Genomic DNA, 26,423 nt, shown 5'->3' with positions numbered 1-26,423 from the left:
CGCTTGAACCCGAAAGGCAGAGGTTGCAGTGAGCCAAGACCACTGCACTCCAGCCTGGTGACATAGCAAGACTCCATCTCAATAAAACAAATAAACAAAAAGAAGATTCCTTCCATTTTGAAAAGGCCGAAGTCCTAACTGACTTGCCCAAGGCCACACAGCTGCATAGTGTAAGAGTTTAGACTTAAACTGATTTCTCTTGGACATTCATTGCACAAGGTCATTTATTTCACCTTTGTCTGTAATAGCAACAAATTAAAAACAACTTAATGTTTAGTAACAGGGAATTGACTAGATAAAAATTATGGTACAGGCTTGTAATGGAATACTAATTCAGATTAAAAAGGGAAAGAGGAAGCTCTTTGTGGACTGATATGAAACAAAGATATATTGTTTAGGTAAAAAAAGGAAAGTTAAGAACAATGTGCATAGAATATTATATAAAAATATGTTTTGGGGAAATATATACTCTGCTTATATGTGCTTAAAGTCACTTATATAAAAGAAACTGATAGCATTTGTTGCTTGCCTCCAAGGAGGGAAATAAAGTCACTAGGACATAGAGATGAGAGGAGACTTTTTACCATATGCTTTTTGTTCCTTTTGATTTCTGAGCCTTGTACATATATTAGCTACTCAGGAACTAAAATTAAATAAACTAAAAGCAATCCTAAGTGATTCTGATGCAACAGAGATTTGGAAACCAGTAAACTATATTTTCTTCTCCAAGACCAGAATCCTTTGGGACTTCATTAGTCCAAGTTTTATCATGCTGCTTCCAGTGACTTTTCTTATGTATCCTTTGAAGGAGATAATTATTTCCCATTACCTTCATCAGCCTCTCTGTCTTCTCAGCCTGCATCGGGCTTGTGATTCCCAGGGGAGCATTAGTGCAGGTTATCCTATGCCAAACAGGCTCATACACCCTGGGAGGAAGGCTGTGTCAGGGCAAGGAGGAGCTAAAGAATGGCTAGCAGTCCAGATTCAAGGTGGGTGTCCTGAGATGTGTCCTGGCCTCTGGTGCCAATTCAGCCTACTCCCTCTTTACATTTTAAATTTCTCCTCTTGAAAATTAGGATAATGGAACCTAACTAGGAAGGTTTTGAGGTTCACTGAGAGTGTAGATGAAAAGGTACTTGGCAAATATAGTGGGTTCCATATAGATGAAAGACAGGGATTCATTGTGAAGAGAAAATTGCTCAAGGGACACCAAATGCCATGACCATATGGTAGCATTGTTGCAAGGTCTCTGGTTCTACCCCCATCCCTCATAAAGGAAACAGAAGGAAAGGAAAGATGAAGGTCATCTTCAAACTCTGAAACTTCATCCTGAGTGTATAAGGGCCATTATGGGGAAGCCAAAGTGCAGAGACACAGCTGATGCCAAGAATTGCCTCCCTGTTCAAATGGGCTCCCTTGCCAGCCCTTTGCCAAAATTTTTCCTATGGCCAGGAGAGGCTATGGCATGCCAGGGGCACCTTTTAAAATCTACGTTTTTAATAGTGGCTAATTTTAAAAGTAGAACTTATAACTATTTTCAGAGGCATGGAAAGGAGCCCCAATAATAAGTTGTATGACCTTGGACCACAATTTCACCTCTCTGGGTTTCTACATCTATAAGTGAGAAGACCTTTATGATCATGTAGTCCCTTCCAGTTCTAAAGTAATAAAACCACCCAACACAACAGGAAAAGGGAAAAAAGAAATCCCAGGCATTTGTATAATTCTGCACTCATAGTGTTAACAAATTTAGAAAATAAATTTGCAATGAGAAGATTGTGCTGAGAATCCCTCAGGGATCAGCTGCCTCTTACTCATTAACACATGACCATTCTTTTCCCCTCATGTGTACTTCTGTTTGATCTGCCCCCCAGCAGCACTTTCTCTCTTCATTCAGACAACAAACAAATAACCAGCCTGGTAGCCAAGAATGATATCAGTAGCATGCAGAACAGCTTAGTTTTAATGATGCTGCAACCAAAGTTTAATTGAAAAAATAGTTTAACTTTTCCCATTCTTAGCTTATTAATGCCTCACGAGTACTCAGTGAAGTTAGCAATACCAAGTCTCCTAGGGAGAAAAATGCTAATACTCTTGGCATCTATTATCAGCTTTCCTTTCCTCTTCTCTAAGTGAACCCATTGTCCTGTGTAATTTCAATTTCACTCTAACCCAGATTGTCTTTGTTTTCTTTATCTTTCTAATTTTTCATGTGGAAATTTGTTCAAAGGAGACTCTTTACTGACTCTTCTGAGGTGAGAGTGATTTCCATCCATAGGACCTTCCTACTGTTACTGTTACCCAGTGGTTTCACTCATAGGTGTGTATGCTCCAAAGAATTGAAAACAGGCATTCAAACAAATATATGTTCATGAATATTCATACAGCAGTACTCACAATAGCTTAAAGGTAGAATCATCCCAAATGTCCATCAACAGATGAATGAATAAATAAAATATATCAATACCATCGAATGTTATTCTGCCATAAAAAGAAATGAAATACTGATACATGGTACAATGTGAACGAACTTCAAAAACATTAAGTGAAAGAAGCCAGTGATAAAGGACAACATACTGTAGGATTCCATTTATAGTTGACTCTTAAACAATGTAGTTTGAAATGTTCAGGTTCATTTATACATGGATTTTTTTTCAACCAAATGTGGATGGAAAATTACTGGGATGCAGAACCTGAGTGTACAGAGGCCTGACTTTTTTGTTTACACAGGGTCAGCAGGGCAGACTGCAAGACCTGACTATGTGTGGATTTTGGTAACATGGAGGTCCTGGAACCAATCCCCCACATATACTGAGGGATGAATGTATATTAAATATCAAGAATAGGTAAATCCATAGAGACAAAAAAAATGATTAGTAGTTTCCAGTTTCTATAGGGAGGTGGGAAATGGTGAGTGACTGCTTAATGGATATAGGATTTCCTTTTAGGGTAATGAAAATATTTTGGAACTAGATAATGATGATGGTTGTACAACTTTGTGAATGTACTAAACGTCACTAAATTGCACTTTAAAATGGTTAATTTTATGTTATGTGGGTTTTATCTCAATTAAAAAAAAAAAACAAACTCTGCCAGTATCAATCAAGATACATACAAAAGAAACCACAACGATGTAAATCATAGTCAAATTGCTGAAGTCCAAATTTGGCTGTCTAAAAATGTCATTTCATTATCTTCTGGCCTCAATAATTTTTGTTGATAAATCAAATATAAGTAATATGGTCACTCTTTTGAAAGTAATGTCTTTTTTCTTTGGCTGTTTTTAGGATTTTTGCTTAATCCATACCTTACATCATATGTAAAAGTATTGTGTGAAAGGGAAAACACTGAAGCTTCGGAAGAAAGCATAAAATACTCTTATGACCTTAGGGTAGGCAAAGATTTCTTAAATAGGACATAAAGCTCACCAACCCTAAAAAAAAAAAAAGATTGATTAATTGGATTTTATTTCAATCAATGATAGTGATAAATCAAGTCACGAACTGAGAGAAGATATTTACCAATCCTGCCCATCATGGGTTTTTGTATGGCCAGTGGGCCTAACAACATGTTTTATGTCTTTGCAAATGGTTGAAACAAAAACAAAAATAACACCTTGTGATGTGAAAATTATTTATATATGAAATTCAAATTCTAGTATTCACAAATAAAATTTTCTTAGAACACAGCTATGCTCATTCATTTATGAATTATAAATTGCTTTGATACAGCCATAGCAGAGTTGAGTACAGGGAACATCTAGCTCCCAAGGCCTAAATTACTTGTTATCTAGCCCTTTCCAGAAAAAGTCTGTGTCCCCCGGGCATGGCGATAGTCCTTCATCGTATCGTTTAGGCCCATCCTTTACCCTATAACCCCAAAACTGCCTCCACTTTTCTGAGCCTCCCCACCCTCAAACCATATACACTCTGATGGAATGTGCCCTGCAGTGAAGTCCCAGACTTTCTTCTTCATCATGAAGGAAGAGAAAAAACAAAACTTTGTCTGTTCTCATTCCAAAAAATCCCTTAAGTTTGTTATCTGCAAAGTACTCTGTGATCTTTGAGAAAATATGTCCTAAAAATACCAGGTAGTCCTGATTATATTAATTTTTCAACCTTACCAACTATTGGTGCCACTTAAGATGGTCAATTCCAGCCCCAGGAAAACATAAACATGTCTAAGAATTATCAGAAAGGGAAATCTATTTACAGCAGACTAAAGTTAATGTCTTTGTGATTCAACCTTAAACTGTATTATACCAAATACAGTATTTTATCTGACAGAGTGTTTTTAAACTTAATAAGAGAACAGAGCTTACTGAATCTTTCCCAATATCTTATAATATAAAAAATGGATTTGGGGCCGGGCGTGGTGGCTCACACCTGTAATCCCAGCACTCTGGGAGAGCAAGGCAAGCAGATTGTTTGAGGTCAAGAGTTCGAGACCAGCCCGGCCAACATGGTAAAACCCCATCTCTACTAAAAATACAAAAATTAGCTGGGCGTGGTGGCGTGCACCTATAATCCCAGCTACTGGGGCGGGGGGTGTTGAAGCACAAGAATTGCATGAACCAGGAGGTAGAGTTTGCAGTGAGCCGAGATCACACCACTGCACCCCAGCCTGGGTAACAGAGTGGTAACAAAACAAAACAAACAAAAAAAAAGGATTTTGGAGGAAAGAGGGAAGGAACATAAGCAGGATACGAAACTGAAGGTCTTTGCATTGCTTTGTATAAATAAGGGCTAAGTATATAGTTTGGGAATTATTGAATGCTTTTTTTTTTTTTTTTGCACAGCTTCTCTCAACCTCTCTTCTGGTTACTTTGCTGTCCAATAGCAACATTATTTTTTAAAAACTGAGGAAGGAAGAGTAAATGGAAAATAGGGTTAGAGTAGCAATAAAGTGATGAGAAAATTAGTACTCTAAAAAATGCCCATCAGGCCAGGCGTGGTGGCTCATGCCTGTAATCTCAGCACTTTAGGAAGCCAAGATGGGTGGATCAGCTGAGGTCAGGAGTTCAAGACCAGCCTGGCCAATATGGTGAAACCATGTCTCTACCAAAAATACCAAAAATTAGCCAGATGTGGTGGCGGGTGCCTATAATCCCAGCTACTCAGGAGGCTGAGGCAGGAGAATCACTTGAATCTGGGAGACGGAGGTTGCAGTGAGCTGAAATCAGGCCACTGCACTCCAGGCTGGGCAACAGGAGCGAAACTCCATCCCAAAAAAAAAAAAAAAAAAAAAAAAAAAACCTATCAGCTGATTCTATTCTCTTGTGAGAGATGGGGTATAAGTTTGACTCTATGTTTCATAATGGCCAAAGCAAAGTGGAAAACAAAATCTAGTGTCTGTAAGTAAGAAATTAAAGTAAGTTTTCATGAGAAGCATCATTTTCCTGATACTAAGCCTTGATATAAATTCTTATGGTGGGTCCTCATAAAAAGGTCAATTATGTGATGACACGGATGCTGATATCTGGTATAATATAAATGCTCTTTGTCTGTCTTATTCTCTCAAAGGCATAGAAGCACAACCCACATTAAGGAAGAGGCATGCATAGGGACAGTGCAAAACAGCAATGCTTTATCAATCTCATGTATAAATGGAAGTGTAGAAAATCAAACTCAAGGCTGGGCATGGTGGCTCACACCTGTAATCCCAGCACTTTGGGAGGCTGAGGCAAGTGGATCACGAGGTCAGGAGATTGAGACCATCCTGGCTAACACAGTGAAACCCCATCTGTACTAAAATTACAAAGCATTAGCCGGGTGTGGTGGGATGCGCCTGTAGTCCCAGCTACTCAGGAGGTGAGGAAGGAAAATCGCTTAAACCTGGGAAGTAGCAGTTGCAGTGAGCTGAGATTGCGCCATTGCACTCCAGCCTGGGCAACAGAGCAAGACTCTGTCTCAATTAAAAAAAAAAAAAAAACTCAAATAGGAAACTAATGTGAAACCTTTAGGAAAGTCATTTTGTTTTGTTTTTCTCACATGTTGGATTTTATCCTGTTCACATCTGTTGGACAACATTCTACACAATGCAGTTTCACTGACTGAAATATAGTACCTTCATATGTGTTGAGGGGACACCCTATGGTATCATTTCACTGTGTCAAAGAGGAGACCTTGAGTCTTGGATCTGGAAAGGGCCTTAGAAAGCATCTTGATCAAAATGACACATGTGTATCACATGTGCCTTTATTCCTTACTCTCATAACCATGGCAGACCAAAGTAATTGATCATATTAACCTACTAATTGACAATACAAAGTGGAGATTAAGGGTATTTCCCAGCACAACCGCAAAAGGTCAGTGTTGACATGCATGATGAGAATTCCATCAGTGGACTTCTGGTTTCACCTCAAACATGAAAATAGGAAGTTGTTACTTCCTATTTATACAAGAAAAAGCTGAAATTTCATACAAGCAAAAGCTAAACAAACTGACAATCAATGACTTTTCTTGAATGCATCAGAGAATTGATGTTGCAGAGCAAACACCACCCTGAAATCTGGAGAGACAGGTGAATCCACAGTTACCACCAAAATTTGCTTAATAAGAGCAGAAACTGCTGAAGCCATAAGCTGGTATCAGCACTTAAGTGGTAATTCCCATGAATTGCTGGAGACTTCGTATGAACTAATTTGAGCTTAAAAACCTGGGAGCTGCAGTCTTTGGCTCCACACTTTTGTGGGATCCAAAAAAGATTTCCTAGTAACTGTGTCAGAGAGAGAGAGTAAATCATTGTGAAATATGACCATAGCATTTTCCATAAAAAAAAAGCCAACTCTCCAAGCCTTATCCCAGATGAGAAAGGGCATTCCCCACACTCTAGCCCCCTCTAGCCTTTCCGTCTTACATACAGGGGGAAAGCTATGCTACTGGGAAAAAAAGGTGAAGATCATAGCCCAGGGACACAGGTCCACTAAAAGACTGAGATTTAACCATAAAGTTACAGAACACTTCCCTTCTCCCACAACTTACTGCCACACCAGCAGCACAGTAACAGTGAATACAACTGATAGAGTTCACCAGACACAAATTCTCTCTGAAGAGGAGTAATTAGGAAAGCCTAAAGTGAAGAACAGAGGCATAAACAAGGATACTAGGGGGCTTTGAAGCCTCTGGCATCTACTGATATAGCAAACACAGTCCAACTCCTCGCCCAAAACCTCACGCCAAAGGTCTTTTTCCTCAGTTCCTATTACCTAATTCAGCATGTCAGTTTTCAACGAAAAAAATTAGAAAGTAAGCCAAAAGCAAGAAAAAACACAGTCTGAACAAAGTATCAGAACCAGTCTTATATATGACATAGTTATTAGAATTACTAGATGGAGAAGCAAGAAAAAACACAGTCTGAACAAAGTATCAGAACCAGTCTTATATATGACATAGTTATTAGAATTACTAGATGGAGAATTTAACTATGATTAATACATTAAGTGCTCTAATGGAAGTAGACAACATGCAAAAATACATGGTTAATATAAGTAGAGAGATAGAAACTCTACAATGGAATCAAAAGGAAATGATAGAAATAAAAAACATTGTCACAAAAATGAAGAATGCCTTTAGTAGGCTCATCAGTAGACTGGATACAGCTGATGAAAGAATTGGTGAGCTTGAGGATAGGTCAATAGAAATTGCCCAAACTGAAATTCAGAAAGGTAAAAGAATGAAAACAACAGAATAGCCAAGAAATGTGCGACAATTTCAAAATGTGTAACGTACACATAATTAGAATAGCAGAAGGAGAAGAAGGAGAAAACAGAGCAGAAGAATAATGGAAAATAATGGCTTGAAGTAATTCAAGTGTTGAAGTAATAATAGCAGAGAACTTTCTGAAATTAATGACAGCTATAAGACCACAGATCCAGGAAGCTCAGGGAACACCGAGCAGGATAAATTCCAAGAAAACTACAGCCAGGCATATTATATTCAAACTGCAGAGAACTAAAGAAAAAAGAGAAAATCTTGAAAAACAATAGGAAAACGATACCTTACCTAAAGAGGAACAAGGCAATGAAGTGCATTGATATGAAGCAATGTGAACAAGGATCTGAAGTATCATAAGAAACAATGCAAGCATGAAAATAGTGGAGTGAAATCATTAAAATGTTGAAAAAAAAAACTAGAGTTCTTTATCCATGAAAAGTGAAAGAGAAATAAAGACTTTCTCAGACAAACAAAAACTGAGGGAATTTATCACCAGCAGACTTTCCCTGCATGAGAGATTGATAGAAGCTTTTCAGGTAGAAAGAATGTGATATAGATCAGAAATGCAAGTCTACAAAAGGAAAGGAAGAGTGTCAGGGAAGGAATAAATGAAGGTAAAATAAAAATTTTATTTTCCTTATTTTAATTTGTCTAAAAGATAACTGTTTAAAGTAATAGTAGCCACAATGTACTGGGTTATTATAGCATATATATAAGGGAAATGAATGATAGAAATGAAGGGTGGGATAAATTTAGGATACTCTATTATTACCTGTACTGCATATGAAGCAGTATGGGGTTATTTGAAGATACACTGAGATTCATTAAAAATGTATATTGGAAATTCTAGGGCAACCACATAAAATGTTTTAGAAAGAAATATAATAGTATACTAAGAGAGGAGATAAAATGTAATTATATAAAATGCTCAATTAAAACCAGAGAAAACAAAAAAAGAAGAGATTAAAAAAATAACAGATACAAGGAATAGAAAACACTTAGAGCATAATAGATATTAATCCTAACTATATCAATCATCATTCTAAATGTGAATAGCCTAAATATACCAATTAAAAGACAAAGATTGTCAGGGAGGATATAAAAACAAACTTAACCATATGTTGCCTACAATAAACCCAATTTAAACATAAAGACTCAGATAGGTTAAAAGTAAAGAGAGAAGTACACCATGCACACACAAATCAAAGGATGGCTGAAGCAGCTATGTTTCAGACAAAGCAGACCTCAGAACAAGGACAATTAACAGGGATAAAGAGCACCATTACATAATGATATATAGATTAATTCTCCAAGAATTATCCTAAACATGTATGCATCTAACAACAGAGTGTCAAAATATGTGAGGCAAAAACTGGTAGAATCCAATTAGTTATTAGCCATCCTTGATCTAGGCTTAAAAACCTAGGTAGATGAAAGAAGACAAAAGAAGCTAAGTGACTTGCTTAAGGTGACAAGACTAATGATTGGAAAACCAGCTCTCCTAGCTCCTTGTCCAGATTGCTATCTAGTAGGTAAAAATTTTGTTTGAATAATTATTATCTTAGTTAATGCAAATTCAGACAGGATTAATAACCACTGGGTAAGAGAGAAAGAGTCCACGTCACATTTTAGCCAAGATACCATTTAATTAAGCCTAGGCTTTGTGTGGAGAAGGCTGAACAGATGAAGGTCTCCAAAGACCAGTCATGTAGACCTTGTAGTTTTGCCAAGAAGGGTTGCACTGCCTGGAGAATGGAAGTGGAGGTTAAGCCTTGGTTTGCCACTCAAGTGACAGAACTCAGGGGATTTGGAGTAGGTGCTAGATAGTGGGAGATTGGGAATGGGCAGGGGGTAAAAACTGCTCTGTTGTGTTTCACTGACCAAGGTAGGATTGGACAAGTGGTGGTATAAAGCTAGTGAATCATGGGAGGTCACTTTAGGGACTTGGTGATTGAAAAAAGCAGATGGCTGAAAGGGTATATGTGGGACTGGTTGTTGAATGATGAGGCTTAGTAGGATACACAGATGTAAAGAACAGAGGCAGAGACGATGAGTTGGCTTGGGGGAACCAAAAGATCCCCAATGCACTATGTTGGTGTTTCCTTCCTCATCTGGCTCTTCCTATTCCCTATTTTCCTTTTGTTCTATGTATATACTTGCTTCTACTTTAATTGTCTAAAATATGTGATGAGAATATATTAAATGAAATTTTACCTTTTTTGATCTTAATTTAGAAAGTGAACTATCATTGTTTCTTTCAAGGAGCAGTTGCTTTTTATTTCTGTCTTTAACTTTTAAAAATGGAACTATTTCTGGCCGAGCGTGGTGGCTCACACATGTAATCCCAGCACTTTGGGAAGCCGAGGCAGGTGGATCACCTGAGGTCAGGAGTTTGAGACCAGCCTGACCAACATGGTGAAACCTGTCTCTACCAAAAATACAAAAATTGGCCAGGCATGGTTGCGGGTGCCTGTAATCCCAGCCACTCGGGAGGCTGAGGCAGAGAATTGCTTGAACCCAGTAGGTGGAGGTTGCAGTGAGCCAAAATCACACCACTGCACTCCAGCCTGGGTGACAGAGCGAGACTCCATCTCAAGAAAAAAAAAAAAAAAAAAAGGAACTAGTTCTTTAAAGGGGATCTACCCTTCTACTTAACATGACTTCAAAATGATAGCAGTCATCTTTCTTTCTCTTTGTGTTCAAACCAAATCTTTCCTCAATCACAGAGAAGAAGATAACATGCTGATATTTCTCTAATTCTCAGACTCTTTTTGGTTAGATAACCAAAGTGAATTTGTAGGAGATTGGAGGGGAAAAAAATACGATATTTTAGGGTACCGTTTCTTAAAATTCCTTGAAATTTTTTAAAAGAAAGGATGGTAAAGAAACATTCTGTTACGGAGGGACATGTGAAATTTTACCTTCGAATTATGACATTAGAATTCCTATTAGCTGAATAAATTTAACTGAGTCATCTATCAGTTTCAAATATTATATATTCTGAGCACTAGTTCAAGGAACTTAAATTTTATTTCCTGGTCCTGATGTGATTTGCATCATATAGAACTGACTGTCTCTCCCTCTCAATCTCTTTCTGTTTCTTTTAACACACATCTACACACATGCTTGTATGCACACACATATATCACGGTAAATAATGCCTTTAAAGGCTTTATATGGTGAGAGCTAACTTTTCTTTTTAAACAGAGAAGTGACAATTGTCATAAAAAGAATCATAGTGAGGTAAGATTTCCTTTCAGTGCAATATTCTCCACAGTGAGCATCCTTTAAGAAGGTATAGCTCTATGACATTGAATTTGCTGGTTGTAAAAGTTAGGTACAGGAACTAAAATATACAGGGTGTTGGTGAGTGTAGGTAGAAAAGCAGTTTGATGTGTGTGTTGGGTTGTCTGGACATAAGAAACATCATGCAGGCTAGAGTTAAACCTCTAGCTTTTGTGATGCATGCAAGTTAGGACATGTGATTTCATATCCTCAGTGAGATACCAAATAATGAGAATGTCTCAATAAATCTACCTCAAACTGTTGGCTGTCCCTGAGTGAAAACTAAGGTATCTAGAAGCCTAATGGAGAACATTCTATGTCGTCAAAAGGCTGCCTCCTACTGATATGTGACCTTTATTAACTGGCCTCCCTTCCAACATTATAGATTCCATGTCCTTTTTGGTCATTAGTAATCACCTTGATCACTGTGTTTTTACACCAGGCTGAGTATGTCTAAATATAGAAAAATAAGAATAATATCTCCCCTCATCAACTGTTCTTGCATGGGATTACAATGAAAGTTATTATTCAACCAATCACTGGTAGACAATCAATTCAAACTAGAATTGTAAGTAAGTTCTCCAGGCTAATCTTTTTAATTTTCATACAAGGACAGTTTCTCCTCACAGGAAAACCTCTTTTATTATGAACTGTTGGTCAAACAGATTGATTGGTATAAAGGTGTTTTGTTGTAATGAATGCCCATATATTAGTTAATATAACACAAATTGTTTTAACAATTAAATCCCCACATTTCAGTGGCCTGGCAATAGAAGTTTGCTTCTCACTAACGTGACAGTCCAATGCTGATGTACCTTGGGGATGGCCTCACATGTGGCCATTCCAGGACCCAGGTATTTACCATTTTGTGGCTTTTCCTCAGAGACTTTTCCATTCAGCTGGCAATGGGGACAGACACTACAAAGAAGACATGGCTTCTTAATTTCTGCTCAAAAGTGAAAAACACCTACATCTACTTTAGCCCTGAAGTGTCACATTATTTCTGCTCACATCGTTTTGGCATTCCCCTGCCTCTACCATGTAAGAGGGGCAAAGAAATGTAGGTTCTGCCTGGGCAGCTGCTTCTTGGCAACAGCTCAGCACTATGGAAGGGAAGCTCAAATTTTGGTAGTCAGTAAACTATCTTTACCCTGTCCCAAGGAGCAAGCTCAGGTGAATGGGATCTGAAGTTCACCTCAGGTGCCCTACCGTCTCTCAAGAATCGCAGCCTGAATTGGTTGCTGTTCAGTTCTATCATGGCTGAAACAGGAAGTACTACTGAATTTGGTTTTAACCCAGCATTTCCTAAACTTATTTGACCATGGAGCCCCTTTTTCTTTATATAACAATTACTAAAACACTTTGAAAAACTTTTTTGCAAAGAAAAGAATAGAGTTTTACCACCTCCATGCTTTTACTTATCTACCCCGGTTTTTGCTTTTGTTATTGTTTTGGGTTGGTTTTGTGGTAATTGTTTTGTTTTCTTGAGAAATTTGCATTTAGTTCAATATTGTTTACATTTGGTTGAAGTAAGCAAGACTAAAGGCAGTTGAAAAACAATTTTACTTGATTACAGGACCAATGAAGTAAGCATGGTGCTGTATTGTTGGGACATTTGGCAGATCAAAGTACAAAGGGAAAAGGTTTTAGTGTCTATTACTTAGTACCTATATGATCTCTGGTTTCCTACTTACTAATACTGTGTGAGCTGTAGTTTCTAATCTGCAAAACAGAGAGTGTTCATGAAGATTAAATGACACGATATGTAAAATAGCTAGCAAATAAGAAGGAACTTAATATATGTAAGACTCCTCCCTTCCTCTTTCTCCTTTCTATTTTCTCCTAGTTAGTAATATACTAACTTAATTATAGTTCAGTTGTGCTATTCTGCCACGAACAATGACAATTACATGAAAAGAGGCCAGGGGAAGGATGTGGCAACAGTATAAGCAACCCCCAATTTGCAAACACTGAGTTTTTTAAAATACTGCACATAGATGGTTGGGTTCTGGCAACTTAGATAGACCCTATCATTCCTTCTATTAATGCCTCACGATTTAGATTTACCATGAAGCTAATGAATTAAGCTTCAGACCCCTCTCTTGCCTTGATTCCTATGAGTGCTGAGAGTTGTAGGATGTTCTAGGTGGTAAGGGGTAAGGGAATGGGGGCAGGTTGCTATGAGGAAGCATTATGTAAACATTTCTAGTAAATTGCTTGAAGAGCTCTCAGAAGAAAGGAACTCGATTCTCTAAGTTTCTGGGAGTTTGTTGTGATTTATTTTGTCATTTGATATAAATACTTACTTTTGTATCTATCATGTGTTTTGTAGTTTAAAAAATGCTTTCTAATTTTTTTTTTAGAGAGTCTCGTTCTGTCACCCAGGCTGAGTACTGGTGCCGTAATAGCTCACTGTAACCTCAAATTCTGTGGCTCAAGTGATCCTCCTGTACCACTACACCCAGCTAATTTTTTTATTTTTTGTAGAGACGAGGGTCTCGCTATGTTGCCCAGGCTGGTCTCAAACTCTTGGCCTCAGGAGATCCTTCCACTTTGGTCTCCCAAAGTGCTGAGACCACAGGCATGAGCCACTGTGCCCAGCCTTGTTTTGTACTTTTGATTTCCTCCTCTTAAAGAGGGCCCCACAACTTGTGTTAAGTTTCAGACCAAAAGCACATGGATCCACTTCTGCCCACAATTCTGGTGCCATCACCTGCTACTATTCTGAAAATTTTTAGAGGTCCCTCCCTAGAGCCTGCTCCAATGGCTGAAGCTGCATGTGATTTCCCTACCCCTTTCCTTTCCCAGCTTCCTGTACACCTCTCCTTAACACCGCTAGGATCAAGATGATTTGAGCCTCTGCCCACACTCAGTGCCTCTCCACATACAACTCTGGATATATGGGGAAAAGGGTCTGGGCTCGAGGCGCAGGACCCAAAGCGTGCAAAGAGTTAGGAGAGCAAGAAGATGAAGAAAATGGAGCCCTTGGCATGGCACTTGAGCCTCGGTTGGCTCATTGTGGGTTAAGTCATACAGGCACTCATTCTTTCATTAAAGACATTATTTGCCTTTAGTATTGCTCACAACTCTGACCTTTACCTGTACTATTTTTCTATAGCATTTTTCCAGAGTACAAACTCTTTCTTACTGAACTATGTCCCTTTAGTAGGTTAGATGATTCCTGTATGGAATTATTTGAACTGGTTTAAGAAAGCCAAAGAAACATCTGTATTTTGTAGAACCTTTTTTTGTAACAGTGTTCATTTCATCTAAGCTTTCCTGCCCAAAGCAGTTCTGAAACACAGGATAGGAAGGTTGACTTTTTTTGTAACAGTGTTCATTTCATCTAAGCGTTCCTGCCCAAAGCAGTTCTGAAACACAAGATAAGAGGGTTGACCCATTGCAAAGAAGATGAAAACTAATGTAGCCTCAGAAGAAAAGCTTGATGGCAAGTGCTCAGCAGGAGCCCAGGCTGAGGGCCTTTGGAGGAGGGGCAAGTGCAATTTATAAAGCCTAAATACTCAAATCAGCCTTTCTCCAGTGTTTGCTTCGAGGTGGCAGAATAGGTTTTATAGGTCAACGGGGTTTTTCTAATGATTATCCAAGCTTCTCCCCCTTCAGTAGGGAAGGCTCCAATTTTCTGGAATTACCTGCCCAGTCAGCAGGCTGGGTGTTAGAATTCTGAGCAGGCTGCCCCTCCTCCTTGAAACTAGCAGGGAGCAAAATAAGTCCGGAAATTCCTGAGCACTGGGAAGCCCGCACTAATGCAATTACCTGAAATAAAAGAAGGGGTCAGATAATAAAGGGCAAAGGTTTTTCCTTTTAAAGTAAAGGGCCAGGTAAACAAAACCAGCTGCCCCTGGAGCCAACAAACTCTCCTCATTAAATGTTTTAAAAGCCTAATGGGCATAAGTGGCTAATTGTAGTACAATCCTGAAGACTGAATCTAGGGGCCTGATGAAGGGGGTCAGTGGGATGGGAATGGGGTTAAAACTTGGCTGACAGAGACAGGAAGGAGGTGAGCTCTGCTCCTGGCAGAGGACCTCTAAATGGCCAGAATGAAATTAAAATAAGAATAAGATGCTTTGACTGGGAGTCTGTAATCTTTCTGACAGTATCCCTGTGAGATGGGCTTGGATGTCTCATTTGGAGCAATTTTAAGTTTAAATGCTAGTTGAATAGGATCTGGAATACAGGTTTATTAAAAAACTAATTAGGGGAAATTTTATGTTTATTTACTATGAAAAACTGGAAGAGTATGCAGCAAAATGTTGCAATGAGCTTCTCTAGGTGTTGTGCTTATTATACTGTAGGTGATTTTCCATTTTCCTATTTCTATTTTGTTCATGTTCATTCTCTAATTCATCTACAATGAGCATTTAGTTCTTTTGTAATAAAAATAAAGGGCAACACCAAATAAAATAAGATGAAGATTATTGTACTGGAACTAAAATGTAAAATTAAGGGGGACAGGAGAGTTGGTGAATACACTGATAAGTGGTTCCTTTTACTTTGTATAGTCTGCTATCTTTGCCACTTCCCCAGAGATATGCTTGATATGACCTGCCAATCTAGAGGTAGGAATGAATTGCTGGCATTGGGTGAGACAGACCTTTTGATGATGTATTAATACAAAAGTTTCAACTTCATTGCCTTTGTGATAGTTCCCAGAAAGGTTATTTCTACACAGCCTTTCTTGGCTTTGGTTTTTAGTGGAACAGCTCGACGACTTGTGGTATGATCTTAAGTGATGCTGAATTTCAAGAGAGCTTGGAGGATAACCATGATATACCTAAAAGTGTCAGTCTAGGTAATTCTAGACCATTCAGCCAGGGTTTTTTTAAAAAAAAAAAAAAAAGAAAAAAGAAAAAAAGAAATCACCATTATCATCATTTTTAGCAATTTATTCTTATAAAATGGTCACCACAGACTACTCCATCTCCTTCATGCCCAAATATAAATGACATATTTATATTGGACCTATCACCGCATGCAACTACCATCAGTGAACCAAAGCTCTGTAACTGGGAAGAAGCTTTCAAATAGCCACGGATTGTTGATGCTGAATGTTTTCTTAGAAGCTTCACATTTACAATGGGTAAGTACAGTAAGTTAGTTGTCCAAGCATATCTAAGAAAAAGGTTTAGGCATTGATAAATGCATACCCTATGGGTTTTTCTTTGTTTGTTTGTTTTTGTTTTGTTTTGAGACCTAGTCTTGCTCTGTTGCCCAGGCTGGGGTACAGTGGCACAATCTCGGCTCACTGCAAGCTCCGCCTCCTGGGTTCACGCCATTCTCCTGACTCAGCCTCCGGAGTAGCTGGGACTACAGGCGCCCCCCACCACGCCCGGCTAATTGTTTGTATTTTTAGTAGAGACGGGGTTTCACCATGTTAGCCAGGATGGTCTTGATCTCCTGACCTCATGATCCGCCCGCCTCAGCCTCCCAAAGTGCTGGGATTACAGGCTTGAGCCACCACGCCTGGCCATACCGTATGGTTAAATGATCCCCTCTCTTAAAAGTGATACTGAATTCTGGATGACCAAAGTTCATATTTCCATAGTACAATATAAATGTGGGTTTAAGTTTGCAAATGAAAGTTGCTGAAACTTCTCAGTATAATGTGAGGATTCCTTTGACATTCAAATGTGAATTGGACTCAGACTGAAGTTATTAAAAAGATGCTGTGATCATCAGGCTAGAGGAGGAAGGGGTCCTTAGCTGAGTCAAAGGTAGAGGCAATGCCCAGGGCCATATTTTAGAAGCATTTTGAAGGGTCTCTGACATCTCTGTTAATTTCCCTTATTCTCTTGAAGAGCTCATCTGCAGCCATGGCTTTGGCCATTACTTACAACCTGAAAAAGACCCCCATGTCAACATTTCTTGGCTCAACTTTTCTCTGTACCTCTTTCTTATATCCCCAGCTACGTGGTATATAGTTCTTTCTTGATATTCTGTATATTTTTGATATGTCAGACAGTATCTTTCATCTCTCTAAACAAATTGTATTCCTGTATGACTAACCTACATCTCTTTGGCAACAGTGTTCTCCAAGGCAATCTCTCTTATATGTTGATGGTCATCAGTGACTCCCTTCCTCTCTTTTACCCTCTACAGAAGCTTTATTTGTTCTTCCTTCATCTCTGCTTGCTTTCACTTTTCTTGTTCCCTCACTTATTTAGACCCAGATCATTTCTTGCCAGCACTATTGAGATAAGATAACTTTATTTATTGGTTTCCATGCCTGTATCTCCTCCCGCTCCAATCCAATTCACAGCCCACGGAAATAGCCCAAGATCACCTGAGAATGATTGGATACAGCTTGTAAGGGTAAAACTGGGGACAAGAATAGGCTAAACCGCTTAAGCCAAGGTTACTGGATTTCATCTCCCATGTATCACATGAAGGAGCAATTGGACCATTTCTGGGTTCAAGAAGATATAATGCTAGCCATTGAGAGTAAGTAACAGGGATCAGATTTCAGCACCATGTCAGAAGAGCTTTTCGTCAATTAGAGCTGTGATGCAGTGAAGCAGTCCTAGTAGTGTATGACAGTGAATTCTTGTCCCTGGATATGTTCAAGCAAAGCCAGAAAATCACTTCTAAGGGATATTGTAGCAAGCTTACATGCTTTAGGCCAGCTGACCAGTAAGGTCTTTTCAAACTCCAAATTTTTACAACATAATCACAGCCATCTCCATCCCTGCCTCTGCCTCACACCTGCTGGGAATCCAGCATCTGTTCTTGCTGCTCTACACTTTCCTCACTCCAAGTTCTACAGGGGATAGCATGCCCTCCTCCAGAGGGATGCTCCCCTGCCCATCCCATCCCATGGCCTTTCAGTGTAAGTTTCTGCTGCCTTGGGCCGTTAAGTAATCTGAACAGAGTAGATCTGGTTATTGAATAGCTTTTATATGACAGGTCCCGTGCCCAGCATTTTTCCTTATATGATCAGTACACCAACCCTGTGAAAATATTATAGATTTGGATTTTTTAAAACCCACTTTAAAGAAGGGATTGAACCAAGGTTTTCTAACTCCAGATTCTGGGTACTTGAGAAAAGGAAGGAGGAAAAGAATGAAGGGACCATCAACCATGGGCCACAGATTGGGGTAGGCTAGGGAGGTTCTTCACAGGAAATCCTACCTACTGAAAAATTACATCTGGAATTTTTATCTCAATAGGTATTAAACTATGTGTGTTGCTAACAAAAATTATAAATACTGATGTGTAATGTAGTTACTGGGAACTAATTGAGAAAAGAGGAAAGTGTAATATATTTGATTAAATAATAAAAGAATAATTACAATGCATTACTTGTCAAATTCCTGGTCACCATATAATATAGTAGCAAGTATTCATGTCCTCAAATGTGTGTTAGATTAGCATTGCATAAATTATTTTTAATTTTAACACTACTCTGTCTCAACATGCCTGGCTTTCATGTAGTATGCCATGTATCTGATCTTTTTTCAAAAATCAGAGGTGCTAATTAAGTATCTGATCTTTTTTCAAAAATCAGAGGTGCTAATGAAGAAGTACTACTATGAACAGGTTATGAGATAGGATAATGGACATGGATATGCCCAGCACTATGTGTTGCACATAATAAATGTTTATTGGATCTGAGTCTGGCATCTATACAAGGGATGAGGCAAAGGACATGTTATTATTTTATTTCCTGATATAAGTAAACATCAAAAATTTTCAAATACATGTACCCCCAGCAGAGAAATTCCACTGTTATAGTGTTCTATATTTACACATAACTTAATTAATCAGTCTCCTATTGTTTATAATCCCATCTTTGTGAGGTGACAATTAGGAAGAACTAAAAGTTGTTCAGTCCCTACTGTATGCCAGGAACTTTACATTTGTTAGCTCATTAATTCTCAAGCCTGAGGAGAAGATATATTATCCCCCATTTAAGAATAAAAAAACTGAGGCCCATAGAGACTACGTAACTTGCCCAAGATCATATAGTTATTAATACCAGATCTGGAATTTGAAGTCAGATATTTCTGGCTAAAAGCCAAATTTGCTCCAACATTCCAATGGTTTAAGCACTGGATTCTGTGGAAATGTCGTAAAGTCGTAAGTGAGGCCAAAAGGAAAGCTGAGTAGGTAGATCATCTACCACCCTTACCTCAACTAAAGTACCTGCCTTACAATAAAACAAAAATTTAAAAATTAACCATTCCAATACATCACATGTTGGTATGGCAAGTTGACATTGAAAATAATTTTCACATAGTTCTATAATATGTAGTGATGGGTGGCTGCTTCTTAAAAATGAAATAATTTATCATTAGCCAACAACCAAGGATAACTTAGTGGATTGGAAAAGGCACCCAGGAATCACAAGCATTTAGAAATTGATTGAATTCAGAACTTTGCCAAGATGGGGGTAAGGGAAGGTCTGAGGTAACGAAGATCACCTAACCCTGTGTCAGCCTTAGCTTAATCTTCAGCAAAGAGTCTCACAAAGGATATCTCCACAAAGCTGGATGGGCCTGTTTTGGTCAAATATTTACAACATAGTGTCAACAACTTAATATTTCATTTAAGCTAAGAAAAACCAAATCAAAACAAAAACCAATGAGTATCAAGTTGTTACTATTTTAGGAGAGGGCCCTTCCACCTTTGTACATTCATCATTAGTTTGTTCATTCATTCTGGAGGTAGTAGGCAACCACAGCATATTTTGGTAGTAGGCTGACTACAGAGTGTTCGCCCACAGGAATGAGCTGGAGACTCACTCACTACACTAAGTCAGATTTTTGCTTTGGTGTTTATTTTCTTATTTAAAGGTATGGAAAAATTTATTAAAATGATTGAGTATTCCTTCAAACCTCTCACATACCTTTATTACTTTAAGGTGGGATTAGTGATGGACATGGGATGGGTGTTAAATTACTTTCTCAAGGGGAAAAAAAAGTATTCCTCATTATCCAATTTGTATTATGGAATTTCCATCAATTCCGGCAAGTAAGCAATGGGGTTTCATGTGACAAAAGCTGAAAAAAATAACAGTATTAGCCCACAAATAGTGGTGGAAATGGAGAAGATAAAAAGGTTATTATTTGTTTGAAAAGTACCCAGGTTCAAAACCTTTTAGAATATGAGAGCCCAAGTGGAACCCTGGTTTGTTTCCTCGGGCAACAGAGACCTTGGGCTAGAGAAGTGTATTTATAGTCCCTTGCTTGAGATTTTATCTGATTCTTATTTTATTTTTATTCCAGTTGCTACATTGATGGCCGGGTGGTCAAGGTGATGGACTTCCTGAAAACTCGCCTGTTAGACACACTCTCTGACCAGATTAGGAAAATTCAGAAAGTGAGTAAAAGTATCCTGGGAAGAAAAGGAGCGATTCTGGGGGTAAGACAAGGAAAAAGACACAAAGTCCCAGCTGGGCATCAGCACTGTGGGAACCAGGGTAGAAAAATAGGAAAATAGTGCAGTCTAGATGGGCATGGTCACAAGCTCCCCATCACAGTTGTTGCCTGTCATTTATTGTTTTTCAAATTGAAAAGGGTCTGTGTGTGCCATATCAAGGTTTAAAGCGTCTCTATTTTTTTTTAATTAATTTTTTTTTGAGATGGAGGCTTGCTTTGTTGCCCAGGCTGGAGTGCAGTGGCATGATCTCAGCTCACTGCAACCTCTGCCTCCTGGGTTCAAGCGATTTACCTGCCTCAGCTTCCCGAGTAGCTGAGATTACAGGTACAAGCTGCCATGCCCAGTCAATTTTTATATTTTTAGCAGAGATGGCGTTTCACCATGCTGGCCAAGCTGGTCTTGAATTCCTGACCTCGAGTGATCCACCCACCTCAGCCTCTCAAAATGCTGGGATTACTGGTGTGAGCCGCTGTGCCTGACCTAAAGCATGTCTATTTTAATATGAAGTATTTGTTTATAGTTTGCTTCTTGTGAGTTTCATAAGGGAAGAATAGATTTACTTGATATTTTCTTTTTTGGAGGGGTTTATTTTAGGTTACTTTAAGGAGAAAATGATTATATTCATTCAGTGAAATTCCAGTCTGGGCACTGGCAATTCTGAGCCATATTTACACTGTTCCTAGGTGTCTTAGAATTAGCCAAGTAAGATCTTAATTTTGTAAAGTTGAGAGGAAAGCTATATTATATTAAGCAATTGCATGTAAGTGCTATCAGCACACCTTTGGTCAGTGATTCTCAGACTTGAGTACAATCAGAATCACCAGTGGTGCTCACTAAAGTTTCTAATTTCACTCCTGATGTTCTGATTTAATATGGCTGGAGTGGCTCCCAGAGGTCTCTATTTTTAATCATCTGTCAAGTGATTTTCCATAATGCCAATTATGGATCACATTTTGAACTACTGGATTAGTTAATTCTAAATTGTGAGGATCTTACATCTACAATTGTCATGGGCCTCTACAATATATTATTATCTTTTGTTGCCCAGTTAAGGTTCTTTTCCAGGGAATGGGGACCCTTTGAATAGTTTGCTATTTCTCGAGCGGATTAAACAAATCTTTGCAGAAAAATTATAACAGGTAGGCCCTCAATAAATATGAGATGAATTAATAAATAGACAAATGAATAGCTCATTTATAGCTCTGAAAGGAAATCCTATTTGAATAAATCATAGAACATCAATTTTGAGAGCTAAAGTGGAGGTCTTGACCTTTTTTGTATTCATCCCAATGTCATACTCAGATTATAAACAGCCTCTGGAATTCTCTTGTTCTCAAGAGTTTGATAGGCTGAGAAGCCTCAGAGTTTCTGAACTACTACATCCCAATCTGATCCCTCCAGGGATCAGGTGCATTGGCCAGCACCCTTATCTGTCACTGCCTTCCACTAGGCAAAGCCTAGGAGAACTAAATGATTTGAAATATTTCTACCAGTCCCTGTTTGATATTCATTTGGTGAAAAATATTCACTGAGCATTTAGCAAGTACCTAAGGCAAAGTGTCAGATGCTGGGGATACAAAGTGGTATAAGACATGGTCTCTGCCCTCAAGGTAAAGTAAGTTTTAACACTTACGTTCAGCAGATTGAAAACATATTACCTAATGTAATAGAATGTTAACCTATTGAATACTCTAGCTTTCTAAGCACATTATGCTAATCTGATATTACATATTGCCCTCTAGAAGGAGGGAAGAATTTTCTGTCATTAATTCATTTGTTTATTGCTTCATTCAATAAATATTTATTGAGTGCTTAGTAGATTTAGAAACTGTTCTAAGTGTTTATATTACAATAGTGTACAAGATAGTCAAGTTCCTATAGTTTTGGCTTTTCCAGTCTTGAGTTTGATCAAAGGGCTGTTGTTGGAAGTAAAATGATTCAGTTCTATCAAGGCACTGAGAGTGAAGGTTCTAACTGTGCTCATGTTATTATTTAAGTATAGCAAGTGGCTGTAGGTTAGAACTAAGACAAAGGTGTTGGAAGTTAGGTTCTTTCCTTTATCCCCACTTCCTATTACCGTCCCACACTGCATATGCCTTAACCATATAAACCAATTTGAAAACTGAAATAACTTACTTCCCGATTTATCCAGGGCCCAAGAAACTTAAGGAAAAGAGCTAAACCCTGCGTACAATTGGTATTCAGATCTTTAAAAACAAACCTAATGGACTTAGAAGGGGAAGGGGAAGTGCTGTCACTGGGAGGAACAGTAGAGCCCCTGAGAGATGACCTATATGCAGAAAGCAACTGGCAGGGAGGGCTAGGCTTAGCAGCAGGGTCTGAACTTACCTTTTGGCAATTGCAAACAGAACATGCCCAGGGTCCCCTCAAGCCAGGGCTCCTATTCCGATTATCTCTTGCTGTGCAACAAATTACCCCAAAACTTAGTAGCATAAAACAGCCATTTATTAAGCCAATGCATTGTATGGGTCAGGAATTCTCAAAGGGTACAGAGGGAATGGTTTGTCTCTGCTCCATGATATCTGAAGCTTGAGCTAAAAGACCTAAAGGCAGGGATTACTGAAAGGTTAGTATCTGGGACCATCAGAAGGCTTGTTCACTCCCGTCTCTGACAGGTGATGCTGTATCACTTTTCCTAACCTACCCTCAGAAGTCACATGGCATCACATTAGCCATATCCTGTTCGTTGAAGTAGTCGCCAAGACCCACCAAGCTTCAGGGCGAAAAGAAATAAACTCCTCCTTTCAATGCGGGAGTGGCAAGATTCTGGAAAAGCATGTAAGACCAGAAATGTTTTTGCAGTCATTTTTGGAAAATATGATCTTCCACAGTTTCATCCTCCCTGTTTCATTTAGTAGGCTTTAAGTCATTTCCCTGTTTTTTCCCCTGATTCTCTTTTACAAAGCTCTTGCCAGATATTGCCTTAAGTGAGTATACGCTAGAGGTGTTGCTGGATCACAGATTCCCTGAGATTTGAACCACTGGATAGACTTCTCATTGGCTAAAGCAGTCTGGACCCAGTTGTTAGGGCCTCCAAGAGGAGAGTCTCTCTCACCACAACCCAAGGTGTGCTAAGCACTGGCCTTCCCTGGGGACATGAGAGCTAGGAGACTAGACAAGGATCCCCAAACTTTGATTGTTGAAATGTTGCTTTGACTGTTCCTGAAGTCCCTGGTGGGTGGGGAGGAGGGTTCTTGGGAATTAGGGTCCAAAGTGCAAACTAGGGCCCACTAGCCAAATGGCTTTCTTGCAAGTTCCTCAAACCATTTCAGAGATGGGCCAAGTTAGGTTTTATGTTTTTTTAATTTTTAATTTTTTGTGACAGAGTCTCGTTCTGTCACCCAGATTGGAGTGCAGTGGCGCAATCTCAGCTCACTGCAAGCTCCGCCTCCCGGGTTCACACCTTTCTCCTGCCGCAGCCTCCCGAGTAGCTGGGACTACAGGCGCCTGCCACCAAGCCCAGCTGATTTTTTGTATTTTTAGTAGAGATGGGGTTTCACCATGTTAGCCAGGATGGTCTTAATCTCCTGACCTCGTCATCTGCCCGCCTCAGCCTCCCAAAGTGCTGGGATTACAGGCGTGAGCCACTGCACCCAGCCTTTTTTTTTTTTTTTTTTTTTTTTTTTGAGATGGGTCTCACTTTGTCACCCAGGTTGGAGTGCAGTGGCAGGATCTCAGCTCACTGAACCTCAGCCTCCCAGGCTCAAGCAATCCTTCCACCTCAGCTTCCCGGGTAGCTGGGACTACAGGCTCATGCCACCACAACTGGCTGATTTTTGTATTTTTGGCAGAGACAAGGCTTTCACCATGTTGTCCAGGCTTGTCTTGAACTCCTGAGCTCAGGCAATCCACCCGCCTTGGCCTCCCAAAGTGCTGGGATTATAAGTGTGAGCCACCGTGCCTGGCCTTCCAAGTAAGGTTTTACTGTCTATATACCTAGAACCTTCACCCCAAAGCTAGAAATGTACTTTGTTTCTTCTCTCTTTGTAGAAGTGAAGTCCTAAGGACCCCATTAGGCCCACAGTGGTAGAAAAGGGGCAGATTTTTCACCAAAATGACGCCATGTGGGAGTGGCTTGATAAATCACTGGTAAGGCTGTTTGAATAGGGTATTGGGCCCAGGATTTGAAGTCTGATGGCCTGGCTTAAGTATAGCTGTGTGGCTTTGGGCCAGTCACTTACTTGATTTCTCTGATGTTGTCTCTTTGTTTGTAAAATGAAGATGCTAAGGATACTATTCTCCCTCCCTCTTAGGTAGATTAGGAAAGTCATGTGAGAAAGCCCTGTTTTGTTCATTGTTATTGAATGCTAGTTCTTATTGCTATTATTATTGTTGTTATAGTTATTATAGCTATTTTTAATAATTTCTGTGACTACAGAAGCTTTACATTACCTTTATCCTCAACTTGTTCTTTGCTTTTTCTCCTCTTTCCTCTTTTTTTTGAACTCTGGGGAATATGATAGGTGATATTTTTGGCACCTGAAAGACAATGACTCAATTGCTAAAAACAGCTGTGGTTTGCAAATTTGGATTGCCACTTAGAGAAGAATTCTCAGTTTTCTGAGCAGTGGGTGAATTATCTGGTTATATGAAAATCTACATGATGCATTTGAAAGCCAAATAGAGACATGTTTGAGCAGTGTGTGGACAAATCACCCCTTTGGATGATCCACACACTCTTTCCCTTTCATTAGAATGATGATGATCATGTGTACATTGGGAGATGAGTCAAAGGAAAGAGTTGATAATCTAAAAATACAGGGAAGAGTCAGATGGGAAAGTGAGAAAGTTTAGGACACAGTGCAGATGGTATAGTCTGGATAGCTGGGCTGACTCCAAAACAATGACTTAAGAACCCAGAAGAACCACTTTGGCTGAAGTCATTTGGACTCTGTGATTTGTGTCTTCATCTCCTAGAGGAATCAGAAGAGGAAATAACACTTTTTGATATTATTTTCAGTAATTCAATAAGCACAGAAAGGAGTTGGTGAAATCCCAGTCATAAAGGAAGTGTTTCCAAAAGTACTGTCCATATTATTGCATTTTGAATACTAACTAAACTCAACAATTGGCTTCCCCAATATTTGAAAAATTTCTTCCTTTCTTCCTTCCTTTTTCCTAAAATTATTTTTAATTGACATATAATAATTGTACATACTTATGGGGTACAGAATGATATTGCAATACGTGTATACAATGTGTAATGATCAAACTAGGATAACTTGGCTGGGCACAGTGGCTCATGCCTATAATCCCAGCACTTTGGGAGGCTGAGGCAGGCAGATCACCTGAGGTCAGGAGTTTGAGACCAGCCTGGCCAACATGGTGAAACCCCGTCTCTACTAAAAATACAAAAATCAGCTGGGCATGGTGGCAGGCACATGTAATCCCAGCTACTCAGGTGGCTGAGGCAGGAGAATCACTTGAACCCAGGAGGCGGAGGTTGCAGTGAGCCAAGACCACGCCATTGCACTCCAGTCTGGGCAACAGAGCGAGACTCTGTTTCAAAAAAAAAAACACACAAAAAAAAAAACAGGATAATTCACACATTTATCACTTCAAACATTTATCATTTCTTTGTGTTGGGAACATTCAAAATCTTCTAGCCATTAGAAAATGTACAATAAATTATGTTAATTATAATCACCCTACAGTGCTATCATACACTAGAATGTATTCCTTTTATCTGGCTGTAATTTTGGATTTGTTAACCAGCCTCTATCTCCACTCCCCACCCTTCCTAGCTTTTAGTAACTACTGTTTTACTCTCTACTTTTATGCGATCAAATTTCTTAGCTTCCACATATGAGCAAGAACATATGTGGTATTTATCTTTCTATGCCTCACTTATTTCACCTAAACAAATGTCCTCCAGGCTCATTCATGTTGCCTCAAATGACAAGATCCCATTCTTTTTTTATGGCTCAATAGTATTCCGCAAATATATATGCCAGTTTATCCATTCTTTTTTTTTTTTTTCATGAGATGGGGTCTTGTTCTTTTGCC

At 39.0% G+C, this 26,423-nt stretch overlaps 1 protein-coding gene across 3 annotated transcripts in view; it reads left to right on the top strand.

The window, feature by feature from the left end:
* Positions 1–26,423, top strand: part of HPSE2 (heparanase 2 (inactive)) — a 780,051-nt gene that overhangs the window by 573,688 nt on the left and 179,940 nt on the right. For all 3 annotated transcript variants that reach the window (XM_003825451.3, XM_003825450.3, XM_055093275.2), the window contains one exon: positions 20,243–20,336. In XM_003825451.3, the coding sequence (XP_003825499.1) occupies positions 20,243–20,336 (94 nt within the window). The remainder of the gene's footprint in view (positions 1–20,242; positions 20,337–26,423) is intronic.

Source organism: Pan paniscus, chromosome 8 (genome assembly GCF_029289425.2).
Source record: "Pan paniscus chromosome 8, NHGRI_mPanPan1-v2.0_pri, whole genome shotgun sequence".
Lineage (NCBI taxonomy): Eukaryota > Metazoa > Chordata > Mammalia > Primates > Hominidae > Pan > Pan paniscus.
The sequence above is the reverse complement of the archived record's forward strand: the minus strand, read 5'-3'. Positions and strand labels throughout refer to the sequence as shown.